Source organism: Lathyrus oleraceus, chromosome 2, assembly GCF_024323335.1.
Source record: "Lathyrus oleraceus cultivar Zhongwan6 chromosome 2, CAAS_Psat_ZW6_1.0, whole genome shotgun sequence".
NCBI classification, from domain to species: domain Eukaryota; kingdom Viridiplantae; phylum Streptophyta; class Magnoliopsida; order Fabales; family Fabaceae; genus Lathyrus; species Lathyrus oleraceus.
In genome coordinates, this window is record NC_066580.1 from 191,945,494 (window position 1) to 191,963,122 (window position 17,629).

The 17,629-nt window shown below is 39.3% G+C and overlaps 1 protein-coding gene and 1 pseudogene across 1 annotated transcript; both read left to right on the forward strand.

The window, feature by feature from the left end:
- Nucleotides 1-58: 58 nt before the first annotated feature.
- LOC127121298 (glyceraldehyde-3-phosphate dehydrogenase, cytosolic-like) lies at nucleotides 59-603 on the forward strand. The gene has a single exon (XM_051051837.1). It carries the CDS (start codon nucleotides 103-105, stop codon nucleotides 586-588), a length of 486 nt encoding a protein of 161 aa, XP_050907794.1. The 5' UTR covers nucleotides 59-102; the 3' UTR covers nucleotides 589-603.
- Nucleotides 604-989: 386 nt separating this feature from the next.
- LOC127122560 (triacylglycerol lipase 1-like) lies at nucleotides 990-16,052 on the forward strand (annotated as a pseudogene).
- The last annotated feature ends 1,577 nt before the right edge of the window (nucleotides 16,053-17,629 follow it).

Here is a 17,629-nt window from a genome sequence, read left to right on the forward strand (position 1 = left end):
GTTCATTCAAAGTCTGCATATGATTTTGGAAGCTATTAACTCTCAAACCAAACCACACTCTAATCTCATTCCTTTTTCTCCACAACTTTTCAACTCAATATCATGGCATCTGACAAGAAGATCAAGAACGGTATCAACGGATTCAGAAGAATTGGCCGTTTGGTTATAAGAGTTGCTCTTCAAAGAAACGACGTTGAACTCGTTGCCATCAACGATCCTTTCATCACTACTGATTACATGACATATATGTTCAAGTATGACTCTGTTCATGGACAATGGAAGCATTTTGAACTTAAGGTGAAGGACTCTAAAACCCTTCTTTTCGGCGAGAAAGAAGTTGCTGTTTTCGGAACTAGAAACCCTGAGGAGATCCCATGGGGTGAAGTTGGAGTTGACTTTGTTGTTGAGTCTACTGGTGTTTTCACTGACAAGGATAAAGCTGTTGCTCGCTTGAAGGGTGGTGCCAAGAAGGTTGTCATTTCTGCCCCAAGCAAAGATGCACCCATGTTTGTCATTGGTGTTAATGAGAAGGAAGAGTTGCTTCCTTCAACATCATTCCCAGCAGCACTGGAGCTGCTAAGGCTGTAGGAAAGGCTCTTCCATAACTAGATGGTAAATTGACTGGGACATCATTCCGTGTCCCTACCGTTGATGTTTCAGTTGTTGACCTCACTGTAAGGCTTGCCAAGAACGCAACCTGTGAGCAGATCAAAGCTGCTATCAAGAAGGAATCAGAGGGCAATCTCAAGGGTATTTTGGGTTACACTGAAGATGATGGTGGATTTACCGACTTTGTTGGTGATAGCAGGTCTAACATATTTGATGCCAAGTGCTATGAACAACCAGATTGCTATGTCTGCTCAACTCCAAGCTATGCAGGAATGGACACATGAACGGAATATTGATCTATCACAACCTGCAAATGCTAAATTAGTGGCTCAGCTCTTTCCCTTGATGCAATCAAGGATGATTCAACAACCAAAGGGAAAATGACTAGCATTGTTGCTCGGTCATCCTCTGTCCCCGTTTCAAACCAGCAGGTTACTTCTCTGGAAGCTGCAAGCGGAGGGACTGCTAAAAAATGTAACTTTGCAGCAGTCGAAGAATTCAGAGTCTGAAAAGCCAAATTATAGTGAAATCAATTTGAATGAGGTCAATAGGGAAGAAGGAGATTATGAAACACACCTCAAACAGATAAGCGACGAGGATGGTGTATCCAGAACGGCTATCACAAATGCAGTTCATCGAGAAGTTAGTGACCTCCCTACTAATCTTCCAGAAAGCATCACTGAAATATTTGTTGAGAATGACTTAAAGTCATTTAGTCTTGTTGCCTCCCAGAATCCTGAATTGCCTGCAGGGAAAGCTCGGAAGCCTGCTCCTGGTTTCAAGGCAAAATCTTTATTAGAAATTCAACATAGCAAGAGCAAGAAAAGTCCATTACATGATCTATTGGCAGAAGACAGAGAGATTTTTAATGTAAGCAATGGCGGCAAACCTAGCCATGTGACAATAGTTCCACTGTATGCTACATGCGCTTGGCCTCACAACCACCATCATGAACAACCTGCATTTTACAATAGACCAAAATCTTGAAGGAGAATTGCCATCCAAGGCGCAGCGGAATTTAAAATTTTCTCCATTTAGTGATCCTTACGAATGGGCATGATCATCGATAGAATCGTTACCTCTTGTGGCGATCACGAACGTTGAACGATGACAACGTCTCTACTCAGTCCACACGAACGGATTCCTTCAATCTCAGTGCTAGCTGGTACGAATGAAGGCTTTGAGTGAGAGAGAGAGGGAAACAAAATTCCAAGTCTTCACTTGAGTGTTAGTCTGAGTGACAATGCTTCTACCCAAGGGGTTCTATTTATAGAACCACTTATGTGGGCTTCAAGCTAAAAAGCCCACTTAAGTGTATTTTGGCCCATATCTTATAATATGCCCAAAATCACTTAAGTATTTGGTACCTTACCATATTTCGTATTCCACTTAAGTGTACCGTACCTTACGGTGTTCCTTAGTTACTCTATTTCTCATTAATCCGTCCTTTGTGTGTGACCCTGTAGGTTTTCGCGACGTTGGCAATTATATTAAATCACGCATTTAACATAATAAACAGTGAGCGGTATCTAGTAACACATCACTGCTACCCAAGACACGAAAATGTCATGTGATCTGACAAAACCTCCTGTGATAATAATTATGTGTATAATTACCTTTTTGCCCTTATGTCTTTATTGAACACAAGGTATAGACTGTGTCATCCTTGTCCACTTCAATATTGGGCCCATAGACATTTATCCTGTTACGCAGGATGGGCAAATTCCATCTAGGTCACTCATGTCCCTCAGCATGCTTCGTGGAGTACCCATCAACTGTCTTTATGGTTATCCAGTTACAGACAACGTTGGATCAGCAATAAAGCACTCGACTCTACATCTAGGATCCATAGTGGTTTCAGGTCGAAGAGTGGTATACACTATTATCACCATGAGAATAACTTATGACACTTTGCATAACTTTCTATATAGTATTCTCATAGCGGGTCAATCCGGTATAAATATTACTCTTAATATTCATACCTATGTTTAAGACTTGATAACTCTTTATCCATGATCCATGAGATGTGATCATCAGTCTGCAAACATAATAGTCTTAATACTTTAATGTTATCCCACTTCACACTAAAGCTCGACTACGGATACTTTAAGAATAGTGTTCTTATGTTTAATGTGCTCTCATGATTAAGTCACACTTAATACATTAAACGGACTATCTATTCCAGGGACTTTATTAATCAACCATAATAAAGAAAAAGCCTTTTATTAATTAATAAATAATTCGATACAAGTACCAAAAGTATTGGCCTCTAGGGCTTACACCAACAATCTCCCACTAGCACTAGAGCCAATCAGGCATACCCCTAATGCCCATTGATCTAGTATGGCCATCATGCTTCTGTTGCGCAAGAGGCTTTGTCAGTGGGTCAGCAATATTGTCAAGTGTAGGTACTCTACATATTTTCACATCTCCTCTATCTATTATCTCTCGAATGAGATGATAACGCCTGAGTATGTGTTTGGATCTTTGGTGAGATCTAGGCTCCTTAGCTTGTGCGATAGCACCATTGTTATCATAATAGAGACCAATGGGATCCACAATGCTAGGGACTATGCTAAGTTCACTAATGAACTTTTTGATCCAAACAGCTTCCTTTGCTGCAGTTGAGGCAGCAATACACTCGACCTCGGTTGTAGAATCAGTAACTGTATCTTGCTTTGAACTTTTCCAGCTCACAACGCCACCGTTTAAGCAAAATACATAACCAGATTGCGATCTAAAGTCATCCTTATCTATCTGGAAGCTAGCATCGGTGTAACCAATTACAGCCAAATCTTCCTGACCTCCATATATCAAGAATGAGTCCTTAGTCCTTCTCAAGTACTTAAGGATATTCTTGACAACTACCCAATGGGCATCACCAGGATCAGATTGGTACCTACTCGTTGCACTTAAAGCATACGAGACATCTAGTCGAGTACATAACATGGCATACATGACAGATCCTATTGCAGATGCATATGGAATCTTATTCATGTGTTCCCTTTCTTCCTTAGTTGAAGGGGATTGTGTTTTTGATAGACACATGCCATGTTGCATAGGTATGAATCCTTTCTTGGAATCATGCATATTAAAGCGTCTCAGCACTTTGTCTATGTATGTACTCTGACTTAGGCCAAGCAGTTTTTGTGATCTATCTTTATAGATTCTGATTCCTAATATATAGGTTGCTTCACCTAGGTCCTTCATAGAAAAGCATTTCCCCAACCAAGACTTTACTTGTTGCAGGGTAGGGACATCATTTCCAATGAGTAATATGTCATCTACAAATAACACCAGGAATACGATCATGCTCCCACTAACCTTCTTGTAGACACAAGGCTCATCTTCGTTCTTGATGAATCCATATTGTTTTACCGTTTCATCAAAACGAAGATTCCAGCTTCTGGAAGCTTGCTTCAATCTATAGATTGATCTTTGTACCTTACATATCTTTTGGGTTTCTTCTGGTATGTCAAATCCTTCAGGCTGTGTCAGGTACACATCCTCAAGGAGATTCCCATTAAGGAAAGCAGTTTTGACATCCATCTACCATATTTCATAATCATGATATGCAGCGATAGCTGTCGCATCCGCGAAAAACAACCGGCGGGAAAAACAAACAAACAGAGCCGCCACCGTGCGTTATTCATCCCAAAAGAGGGAAAGGAAACGCTCGAAGTAAACCTGGAAAGGAAATGGTCTTACGACCGGAGATTACAAGGATCGGGAGTCGGTTACGCAAGGGGAAGGTATTAGCACCCCCTCACGTCCGTCGTACTCGACGGGATCCACGCTCAAAAGAATAGAATAAGGTTGCTAAAAAAACTGCTCAAAACCTGCACACACACACTGGAATAAGCCCACAGGAAAGACGGAAGAAGCGGACTCGGCAGGATATCGCATCCTGGGCCTACGTAGTTTGTCAGACACAAACATCAGAGTCAACGTAGTTCGGGGAAATGGGAAATAGGCTCGCTAGGATATCGCATCCTATGCCTACGTATCTCATCTGGAATGAGAATCAGAGCTACCGTAGTTCGGCTAACGCACGCCGAAACAAAACACACGCACAGACGCTGAGGCGTCAAAGCAAACACACAAATGGAAACAGACTGCCAATGGCTGGTCTTACGTCCGACTCCAAACACACAAACACAAACAGGAAACCGACTGCCAATCGCTGGACTTACATCAGACTCCACACACACAACCCACAGGAAACCGACTACCAATCGCTAGACTTACGTCAGACTCCAAGCACACAACAAAAAAACAAGGAAACCGACTGCCAATCGCTGGACTTACGTCAGACTCCAAGCAAACAAGAGGTTAACCGGACGCTGAGTCGTCAAAAGAAACAATAAAGTTGAGCAAACAAGCTAACAGGGAGTCTGGAACTCGAGCCTGCTAGTTGTCAAGCAAACACACACAAAAAAGGAAAAGGGTGCCCGGAGAGATCTCGCACGATCTCCTGCCTACGTACCTCATCTGGTATGAGGATCAGGGCAACGTAGTTCCCCTTAACAGGGAAAGAACTTCTAACCTAACAAGAGACTAGGGAGATAACAAGCTACTAGGGACACTACGACTCGAGCCTAGAAGTTGTCATGCATACGATCCCTATATTGAAGTCTCTAACAAGAGTTTGACTCACACAGGCAGTGAGTCAACTCAAGTCTATCTCTACGTACGTCAACTTCCTCAAAAGTTGATCATACGACTCCTACAGAAAGGAGATGAGAAGCTAAGCAGATAAACATCAAAAGCAAATAGCACACACTATACACAACCAAGGGGGCTCAAGCAAGGTTGGGCTTTAGTCAAGGGGTCATATCGACCTTGACAAACAAGCCAACTGGAAAGGGTAGTCAGGCTCTTAACCTCTAACATTGAGATTTAGGGTGAGCAGATGAAATGGAGATGAGGGTTATGCCTCATAGCTCTTAACCCGGGCCTGGGTGAGCTTGAATCAACAGAAGATGTGGGAGTTCAGAATGAAGGAACTCTTCTCCATAATGACTGACTCTATATACAAGATTTTTGGTTTTTACTCAAAATGCTTCAACACATGGTGTGAGCAAGATGAGAGACACAACTGAATAGCAGGGGATGGATGACACATCCCTTTTATCTGCCAATTGCCTCTTAAGAGGACTTAACCTGCTTGGCACAAAAGTAAACAACCACAAACATTGCCTCTTAAGGAGGGCTTCAGACAGGTGCCTGCCAATAACAGCAGGTCTTCCAGACTACATGAAGTCAGAGGTCATTACCTAAGTGGTATGCCAACCACAAGCAAAGCAAAGCAAAGTTCAAATGAACTTAAAGCAACTTAGGTACCTGTGGAAACAACTAAACCAATCAGTACAGAATTCAGACAGACAGATAACAGTCAATATCAAACAGACAATCTCAATGTACAACAAATAAACTATAAGGCAAACTCAAGTGAGTTCTCATCAACCTACAAAACAGCAAATGTTAGCAAACAAAAGCAAATATCAACATTCAAATGATGAAGCATCATCAACCATGGAGATTAAGTGCTTGGTCCTGAAATTCAAAGCTCACATGTAAGTCCAAACCCCTAGGTCAAAGCCTAGGGTCAAAGGTGAAGAAAAAATTCAAAACAGGAGCTAATTTTCAATACAATGCAACTTCAAACACAAATGAATATGTCCTAAAAAGGACCAAAACAAAATCATCTAGCAAAGGCATTTCATGTGCAAGAGAAGTCAAAGACAATTTCAAAGCTCACAAATGGACATTGAGAATGAATATTCCAAATCAAAACAGAAATGATTCAAATAATTCTAGAAACATTTATGAACATTCAATACATCCTAAACAATCATCATACAAAAAATCAGAAGCATCCAAGTTCAATTGGCATGGCAATAAAATTGCACAAGTTGATCATCAAATTATGTGACACATATTGTCACACCAAGTTAACACATGCATAAAACAAAAATGGTAAATGATAAAAATACCAAACCAAGCCTAAAACATCCATTAACATGTTAGGAACAATCATGCAAAATTTCATGGCATTTGGATTATTTTTGAGCATTTTATGATAAGATGAATGGAGCAAGGTCACAAATGTACACACGTTCGCATACTCAACCACAATTCAAAATCCAGAAAGTGTAAAATCATGAAATTACCACTAAAGGATTCTAGACAAACATAGGATCATGCTACAAAAAATTTGGAATTAATTGAGCCATTTTTCAATTAGTTATGAATTTTGGAAGTTGGAGGAAAAAAATGAAATGAAAATGGCACATACATGAAATTAGGGAGGGAAAAGCATAATTGTGAAATAATTTGAAAAACGCTGCTACCAGGAATCGAACCTGGTAGCAATTTGAAATGAGCGCCTGGCCATGAAACGCTGCCGTTTTGGCAGCGAGCCCTAGTTCTACGCTAGCGACGGTTCAAACCGACGCAAAGGACGCAAAACCGACGTAACACGAAGATCTTCATCTTCTTCATGAAGATGATGAAGAACAGCATGAATGTTCATGCGTTTTTTCTAGAATTTTTCAAAGTGCCCAGAATTTCACAAATTTTATATCAAAACGAAGCCTATGCAACGAGGAACACGAATCCATAAACAATTCACACTAATTCATCATGAATTTCAAGAATCGAAGGAAAACTTTCTAGGACATTGAGAATGAAGATTCCAAATCAAAACAGAAATGATTCAAATAATTCTGGAAAAATTTATGAACATTCAATACATCCCAAACAATCATCATACAAAAAATCAGAAGCATCCAAGTTCAATTGGCATGGCAATAAAATTGCACAAGTTGATCATCAAATTATGTGACACATATTGTCACACCAAGTTAACACATGCATACAACAGAAATGGTAAATGATAAAAATACCAAACCAAGCCTAAAACATCCATTAACATGTTAGGAACAATCATGCAAAATTTCATGGCATTTGGATTATTTTTGAGCATTTTATGATAAGATGAATGGAGCAAGGTCACAAATGTACACACGTTAGCATACTCAACCACAATTCAAAATCCAGAAAGTGTAAAATCATGAAATTACAACCAAAAGATTCTAGACAAACATAGGATCATGCTACAAAAAATTTGGAATTAATTGAGCCATTTTTCAATTAGTTATGAATTTTGGAAGTTGGAGGAAAAAAAATGAAATGAAAATGGCACATACATGAAATTAGGGAGGGAAAAGCATAATTGTGAAATAATTTGAAAAATGCTGCTACCAGGAATCGAACCTGGTAGCAATTTGAAATGAGCGCCTGGCCATGAAACGCTGCCGTTTTGGCAGCGAGCCCTAGTTCTACGCTAGCGACGGTTCAAACCGACGCAAAGGACGCAAAACCGACGTAACACGAAGATCTTCATCTTCTTCATGAAGATGATGAAGAACAGCATGAATGTTCATGCGTTTTTTCCAGAATTTCACAAATTTTATATCAAAACGAAGCCTATGCAACGAGGAACACGAATCCATAAACAATTCACACTAATTCATCATGAATTTCAAGAATCGAAGGAAAACTTTCTAGATCTACAAACTTTCAATTCCACATAACTTCATGAATATTGCACCAAATCACACGAAATTTATATCAGCATTCTCACCATGAAAAACTCTACAATTCTATGCACATAAAATCATGAATTAGGAGGTTCGAAAATGTGACCTCTTGAAGCTCCAACAATGGCAGTGGTAGATTCAAGTGTCCAAAAGCATCCAAATCCCTTCTATCAACCTTGTTAACACCTCTGAAGTTGAAAATGAAGCTTGGAATGGCTTGGATCTAGCTTAGATTTGAATCTCCATCATCATGTTCTTGATCTTCAAGTGCTCAATTCTTGCTCGAATCTTCCAAACCAATGCTTGATCTATGCCAAATGAAGGTCAGTGAACAAGAATATGGAAGAAAATCAATGCACTATGTGGAAGAAATTGAAGTTTTGATTTGGAGAAAAAATGGAGGGAAAAAGAATTTTGAGATCTAGATCTAGAATTTATGAAGCTAAAACTGAAATTCTGTTAGGTTTTTCTATTTATATGCTTCACTAATCACATACTAATTAAAATTAGGCATGGTTTAGTTGTGATTAATCAAAATAAGGTGTTATGACCAAAAATGACATTTTGCATGGTGCATGGAGCAAATGGACGTGAACAATAACATTTTCTTGATCAAAGTCACTCAAAATCATCTTTTAAACACATTGGCAATGGTAGAAAGCTCCCATGATGCATAGATTTCAAATTTGTGAATTTCCCTCCAAAAATGGCTTGAAAAATCACATGATTATGTGATGAGATTTTATGAAATGTGATGAATGATTTGGAAAGTTCATGTCAAGAGAAGAGTTTTAGAAAAAGAGGCACCAAATTTGGAGTTATGAAACAAAAGTTATGCCCTTTTGAAATCCCATGCACACTTGGCAATGATTGGATCATATCTCCTCAACCACACATCATAACTTCATGATCTTAGACTTTTTGGAAATGGGAGAGAGAGATATTCAACTTTCATGTTGGACAAAAATTCATTTGAAGCTTCCTTGATGATGTAAGATCAAGTTGAATTTGAACCAAAACCTTTCCATTTTTGGAAACTTTCAATTATGGGTCACTTTCCATTTTTGGCAACTTTTACCATGACCTCAAATTCTTCAAGATATGCATTTGTAATGACAAATAAGCCTCTTTGGGACATGAATGAGATGTTGAAACTCATTTCTCCACCTCCTAGCCCTCAGTTGACTTTCTGTTGACTTTCTGGGGCCCCAGATGACTTGAACATGCACAGATGACTTTGAGCCTCAACCACTTGATGAAATGGCACCAAAATGACACCCTAGCTCAAATAAACTCAATATAATACTCATATGATCTCCATCCAAGAGATAAACCCCATCTCCTTGAGAAACCCTGACTGGTAGAATGCAACTGATTAGGGTTGACCAGAGGTCAAAACCCTAATCCAGAGGAATCTGAGCATGAATTCTGAAACCTTTGCTAAGGACACAACCATGCTGATGATGATGTACCCTTGCAATCAAGATAATACTCAACCTCTTGAAGGATCAAGAAAACCCTAATTGAAACACAAACCTCATATGGCTAGTGATCAATTCATGAGACCCTCAAGCTTGAATCTCTTAACCTCTTTACCTTCTGAGAAAGATTTAGGAGGATGACTTACTTCTCACATGATATGCAATATGAAAATGCCTAATGTCCTAAAAAATGGAATGCAATATGCTAAGCTAGTCCCAAGAAGAGGAGGGCAAATTTTGAAGTGTTACAATAGCAAGTAAAATTCGAACAGATTTAAGCATTGCAACTGGTGAAAAGGTTTCATCATAGTCAACCCCATGAATTTGTTTATATCCTTTTGCAACCAGTCTTGCCTTATAGGTATGTACTTTACCATCCATGTCAGTCTTCTTTTTGAAGACCCACTTGCATCCTATAGGATTAACTCCTACAGGAGGCTCTACCAAGGTCCAAACTTGGTATGTGTACATGGAATCCATTTCATATTTCATGGCTTCTAGCCACTTCTCAGACTCGGGACCAGTTATGGCCTCTTGGTAGGTCACAGGCTCATCTTGATCCATGAGTAATACATCACCTTGATCTGTTATGAGATATCCATATCTCTCAGGTAGGTGACGTATCCTGCTTGACCTACACTGGTCTTGTTCTACTTGAGCAGGTTGCTCTTCCACAACCACTTGTGTTTCCTGCTCTAATTCCTCCATAGGTGTATCGATGCTTTGTAATTCTTGAATTTCTTCAAGCTCTACTTTCCTCCCACTGGTTCCTTTGGAAATGAAATCCTTTTCTAGGAAAACTCCAGTTCGAGCGACAAACACTTTGCCCTCAGAAGGATTGTAGAAGTAATACCCTCTTGTTTCTTTAGGATACCCCACAAACAAGCATTTGTCAGATTTGGGCTCAAGCTTAGTTGAAATTTGTCGTTTCACATAAACTTCGCAACCCCAAATCTTCATGTAAGACATATGTGGTTTCTCACCACTTCATATCTCATATGGTGTCTTCTCAACCTTTTTGGATGGAACACGGTTAAGTGTGTAAGCTGGTGTCAATAGTGCATGTCCCCAAAAGGAGTTTGGAAGATCGGCGTGACTCATCATGGATTGGACCATGTCTAACAAGGTTCGATTTCTTCTCTCAGATACACCATTTCATTGGGGTGTTCCAGGAGGAGTGAGTTGGGATAGGATCCCACACTCTTTCAGATGGTCATCAAACTCTAGGCTTAAATACTCACCACCTCGATCTGATCGAAGAGTTTTAATATTCTTACCTAGTTGGTTTTGTACTTCATTCTTGAATTCTTTGAACTTTTCAAAGGATTCTGATTTGTGTTTCATTAAATACACATAACCATATCTACTGAAATCATCAGTAAATGTGATGAAGTATTGAAAACCTCTTCTGGCTGGTATGTTCAGTGGTCCACATACATCAGTATGTATGAGTGCCAAAAGATCATTAGCTCTTTCACCTTTTCCTGTGAATGGAGACTTTGTCATCTTTCCAATTAAACAAGATCTGCATGTCTCATATGATTCATAATCAAAAGAGTCCAAGAGTCCATCTTTATGGAGTTTGGAAATGCGTTTCTCATTTATGTGGCCTAATCGACAATGCCAAAGGTAAGTTGGATTTAACTCATTAGGTTTAATCCTTTTAGTACTAATGTTATAAATAGGCATTTCAAGATCAAGGACATATAGTCCATTGTTCATTTGTGCAGTAGCATAGAATATATCATTCAAATAAATTGAGCAACAATTGCTCTTTATTATAAATGAAAAACCAAACTTGTCCAAACAAGAGACGAAAATAATATTCCTGCTAATTGCTGGTACATAATAATAGTTCTCTAACTGAATTATTAAACCACTAGGTAAAGTCAATTCATAAGTTCCTACGGCTAAGGCAGCAACCTTTGCTCCATTGCCAACTCGTAGGTCGACTTCACCTTTTGCCAAATCTCTACTCCTTTTTAGTCCATGCACATTTGTACAAATGTGAGAACCGCATCCAGTATCTAATACCCATGATGCAGAAGTAGATAAATTAATTTCAATAACAAAAATACCTGAAGTTGGAGTCTCTACTCCATTCTTCCTATCTTCCAGGTACTTTGGGCAGTTCCTCTTCCAGTGTGCGGTCTTACCGCAATGGAAGCAGGTACCTTCCTTTTCTATGCTTCCACTAGGCTTCAAAGCAGCAATAATGGGTTTGGATTTGGCAACTTCCTTGCCTTTCCCTTTATCATGTTTGAGGATAATCCTCAGGTTTCGGTACCAATCCAGGAAATTTGTCCCAGGCAATTTTTTCCTTGTCAAGGGTTGATCGCAAGATGTTGTTAGAGGTGTTTGTTGTCATGGTAATCTACACAAGGATTAATGAAAATATAAGTATCATTGACATATTTAATTAGGCCTTTAATTAAATATGCTCCCACTATTTTACTCAAAACAAATGACCCTCATCATTTGATTCGGAAAATCCCGTTGGAAGATTTTCTAGTGGGTCAAGATCCATATTTCACTTTGTTCTAAGTCCGCGTAGGCGGATTACACAAAACTAGGTTATTTAGGTAGGAACACCTTCCAATTGTATCTCATACAACTCTCGAAAATTTCAGTTGGGTGAATAACTCCTTATTCCAATCCATCATATGGATCATTCCCAACTCTTGCTTCTAAACATATATAATGTTATTATACATAGTTTAGTTAAGTTTGACCCATTGTTTTAACAATTGGATATTACAATTGTCCCATCGCACCTTACTAATATAGAACATGCACCTCGCGTAGGCGAAACCTACATTATCCATTACTAGTCTTGATGAGTGTTAAAACTTGGAAAGCATAAACTTAATATTTAATTTGAGGGAATTGCAATTTTTCTGATCTCACCGGCTTATTTATCATATAAATCGCCTCTCACATGCATCAACATACATTCACATGCATCAACATACATACATACATAATGAAACAGTTATGGCCCCTAGCGCAATTCTTCTCCCAAGCCAATGAGAGAACCTAAGCTAACCTAACAACGATCTAAGCTTCTCCAAGCAAGATCTCCAAGGTTGTCCTTCTTTGGCACTGACTTCTTTGCTTTCTTCATATCATTACATTACAAAAAGAAACTCGTTTTACATACGAGGGAGTGAGATGAGAAAAGAAGTTACATTTGGGAGATAAAGAGAGAGGCACGACACGTAGGTCGTATTTTAAAACCCAAAGCAGAATAAAGGAAAACTAAGGCCATAACCGATCACCACAAGACAATAATAAACACTTTATTTTTATTATTAATTCCTTTAATTAATTAAAATCAAATTAAATCTCGACGACCGATCACACTACGCAAAGCCGAAATTTTAATGAACAATTCATTTAAAATCGACGTCGTTTTTCGCATCAACACTTGATACTTTTAAAGCACTGAGTTAGCCGAACCGGTGAATTTTGCCTTGCGTTAACCGGTTAACCATATGCGTTAACCGGTTAACACTGTTTAAAAAACTGTTAGAAAATTCTTTTCTGCCTTGCGTTAACCGGTTAACCAAATGCGTTAACCGGTTAACACTGATTGAAAATCTCTTGGAAAACTGTTTTCCGCCTTGCGTTAACCGATTAACCAAAAGCGTTAACCGGTTAACACTATTTGAAAATCTCAAAATTTTATTTCGTATTGCGTTAACCGGTTAACCATATACGTTAACCGGTTAACACTGTGCCAAAAAGTGTTTAGAAAGCACAACTCTTGTGCAGTCATAACCCCAATCGCATAACTCTCTGACAACACAACCCTTGTGCCGTCACTAACCCTGATGCACCAATTTCAGACCGTCAAACACATCTCAATTGTTGATTCAGTATGATTGATCAACACGTCATTGCTTCACCATACTAATGTCGGATCAAGAAGCAAATGACCATTGATCGCTCAAAGGAAAACAACCATTGAGTGTTTGAATGAACGAAACGAGAACACTATATCATATATAATGTATTTTGCATCAAGATTACATATATCATATATATATAACTTGATCGATCTCAATTTAATCTTTGATTCATTCTGTCTTTAATCATATTAATACAGAACAAAAACAATTATCAGATTCATGGTTTCGTAAGTGGCTCTGATACCACTGAAGGAGAATTGCCATCTAAGGCGCAACAGAATTTAAAATTTTCTCCATTTAATGATCCTTACGAATGGGCATGATCATCGATAGAATCGTTACCTCTTGTGGCGATCACGAACGTTGAACGATGACAACGTCTCTACTCAGTCCACACGAATGGATTCCTTCAATCTCAGTGCTAGCTGGTACGAATGAAGGCTTTGAGTGAGAGAGAGAGGGAAACAAAATTCCAAGTCTTCACTTGAGTGTTAGTCTGAATGACAATGCTTCTACCCAAGAGGTTCTATTTATAGAACCACTTGTGTGGGCTTCAAGCTAAAAAGCCCACTTAAGTGTATTTTGGCCCATATCTTATAATATGCCCAAAATCACTTAAGTATTTGGTACCTTACCATATTTCGTATTCCACTTAAGTGTACCGTACCTTACGGTGTTCCTTAGTTACTCTATTTCTCATCAATCCGTCCTTTGTGTGTGACCCTGTAGGTTTTCGCGACGTTGGCAATTATATTAAATCACGCATTTAACATAATAAACAGTGAGCGGTATCTAGCAACACATCACTGCTACCCAAGACACGAAAATGTCATGTGATCTGACAAAACCTCCTGTGATAATAATTATGTGTATAATTACCCTTTTGCCCTTATGCCTATATTGAACACAAGGTATAGACCGTGTCATCCTTGTCCAGTTCAATATTGGGCCCATAGACATTTATCCTGTTACGCAGGATGGGCAAATTCCATCTAAGTCACTCATGTCCCTCAGCATGCTTCGTGGAGTACCCATCAACTGTCTTTATGGTTATCCAGTTACGGACAACGTTGGATCAGCAATAAAGCACTCGACTCTACATCTAGGATCCATAGTGGTTTCAGGTCGAAGAGTGGTATACACTATTACCACCATGAGAATAACTTATGACACTTTGCATAACTTTCTATATAGTATTCTCATAGCGGGTCAATCCGGTATAAATATTAGTCTTAATATTCATACCTATGTTTAAGACTTGATAACTCTTTATCCATGATCCATGAGATGTGATCATCAGTCTATAAACATAATAGTCTTAATGCTTTAATGTTATCCCACTTCACACTAAAGCTAGACTACGGATACTTTAAGAATAATGTTCTTATGTTTAATGTGCTCTCATGATTAAGTCACACTTAATACATTAAACGGACTATCTATTCCAGGGACTTTATTAATCAACCATAATAAAGAAAAAGCCTTTTATTAATTAATAAATAATTCGATACAAGTACCAAAAGTATTGGCCTCTAGGGCTTACACCAACACATTTTACAATAGACCAATACAACATCCAGCAACATACTTGAGTTACCGGCAGCATCTGCAGCATCCAACAGGAGCCAACCCTGTTACACAATCAATGCGTGAGAAATACAAAGCATGAGCAAGCCAAGTCATAATTAATACAAACCAGTTCAATACCTCCAATTCTGCTTCTACATAGCCTATTCATGACAGGTGATGCGTGGTTTTTAAATACACCAGAACAATCATGGGGCTTCATCCTTGCGGATCATGGTTCTGATGTTTGGGTCGGAAATGTGCGTGGAACACGTTGGAGCCATGGCCATATATCTTTATCAGAGAAGAATAGGCATTTTTAGGATTGGAGCTGGCAGGGATTAGCCCTGTATGATCTTGCAGAAATGATCAATTCTATTAATTCAGTGATAAACTCAAAGTTATTTGTTGTTGGGCATTCACAAGGGATGATTATATCTTTGGCTGCTTTTACTCAATCGGAGATAGTAGAAAAGGTGGAAGCTGCCACTCTTCTATCTCCAATATCATACTTGAATCATGTTAGTGCACCTATGGTACAAAGAATGGGAAAGATGCACATTGATCAGATGATTGTTACAATGGGTGTTCATGAACTGAACTTCAAAAGTGACTGGGGAGCCAATCTCTTGGTTTCCTTATGCGATACGCGTCTAAGTTGCGGTGACATGCTGTCATCCATTACAGGAAAGAATTGTTGCTTCAATGAGACACGCGTGGCTTATTATCTTGAACAAGAACCTCACCCATCATCCTCCAAAAACTTGAACCACCTTTTCCAGATGATCCGTAAAGGTACTTTCTCCAAGTATGATTATGGAAAGCTTAGAAATCTAAAAGAGTACAGAAACATCTATGTCTCCTGCACGTTTACAACATGATGCACCTCCTGTTGACAAGTCTTCAATAGGATCTGGAGGGATTGAGTTATTGGGACATTTGTTGCAAACTCCTTGTGCTTCACGAGCAGAACCCGAGTTCAAACCTCCAGCAGCATATTTGAGTTTTGACAGCAACCTGCAACATAAAAAGAAACCAGTTACAAACCTTGGGATAAACCTGTGAATGCTTATAAACAATAGTACAGGTGACAAACCATGCATCCAGGAATCAAAGATGATCTTACTGCACCAGGGACGCTGCAGGAGGAGTCTATTGCAACTGACCTATAATCAAGACCAAAAGCTTACCTGTCAAGCTATGCGCCTGAGCCACTTCAAACAAGCCAGCAGGTCAGTACACAGATCAAGACCTATAATGCAAAACAGATCATACTGAAGAGCCTCTTTAACGACATTGTTTCATCTCTCGCAGACACCCTTCCTCCGATTGTTCACTAGAAATCCTTGGAATTTAGGGGTGTTTTACATTTTGGGTGTCTGTTGCAAAGAAAGTTGTTGACGGATTATAGATGGCGCCCAATCCGAAGGTAGTAGCGGCTTATCGTGCAATGTCAAGTCTTGGGATTTCTGAATCACAAATGAAACCAGTGTTAAGGAAACTTCTCAAATTATATAATAAAAATTGAGAACTTATTGAAAAAGGGAATGACGCCTATGCCATCATTAGTAAGGACAAGAAATCTGAATTTGAATTCATCGATGCGAAAGAAGAAACTGATGGTCGAACTCCTCCGGTCCTTGATAGAGCTTTGCAGGACGAAGATCTCATATGCATGAAGGCTCTTTACTATACTCTTCCACTGGGTTATGTGTCGGCCACGAAGATTCAAAGCTCCGTCCAGGGAGATGTAAACCAAACAGCAGCAGAAAAAGCCTTGATGACAATGACTATTTGGATTTCCCCCATTTCGTTGTCACCAAAATTACAACCGTACCTTAAGCACAAGCATCCTCGTGTTCGTGCAAAGGCATCAATGTGCTGTTCTCGAAGTGTTCCACAAATGGGTGCAGAAGGCAACGCGTTGCCAAACGAAGCAAACTAATCCTGCATGAGATCCCAACCTGTCGAGTGCCCACTGATACGATATCGTCCCGCAATGCATCAGCCATCGCAGCAAGCCCTGTTGCAGAACCAATGCAGACCCTGAGGAAATGATTACACAGTTGGTTTATCAGAAACTCACTAAAACATAGCCCCGTAACTAGCTCACCTAAAGTTATGGAAATCAAGAGCTTTGCAATGCATTAAGGTAGTTCACTGTGGATGGAGTGAGCAGCACCAATTCAGCAACCATGTCCTGCAAAATTCAAACCAGTGATTATCCAAGCAATAATCCAGTTATTGAATTCAAACCAGTTCAATACAGGTATCCACGGTGGATCGAGAAATTGGGAGCAAATGGATTAGAGAATTGAAGTTGTGTCAAAACCCACGTGACTTAATTCAAGACTCACCTTCACTTAAGTTCCAGCTGGATGAATTAGATTGAGCCACCCAGATCCAATTCTCCAAGTTGCCCTTGGATCAAGCTTATATAAGAGGCAATCATTGCCAA

Excerpts from the sequence above, each read along its gene's own strand:
- LOC127121298 (XM_051051837.1), top strand. The coding sequence starts at position 103 with ATGGCATCTGACAAGAAGATCAAGAACGGTATCAACGGATTCAGAAGA.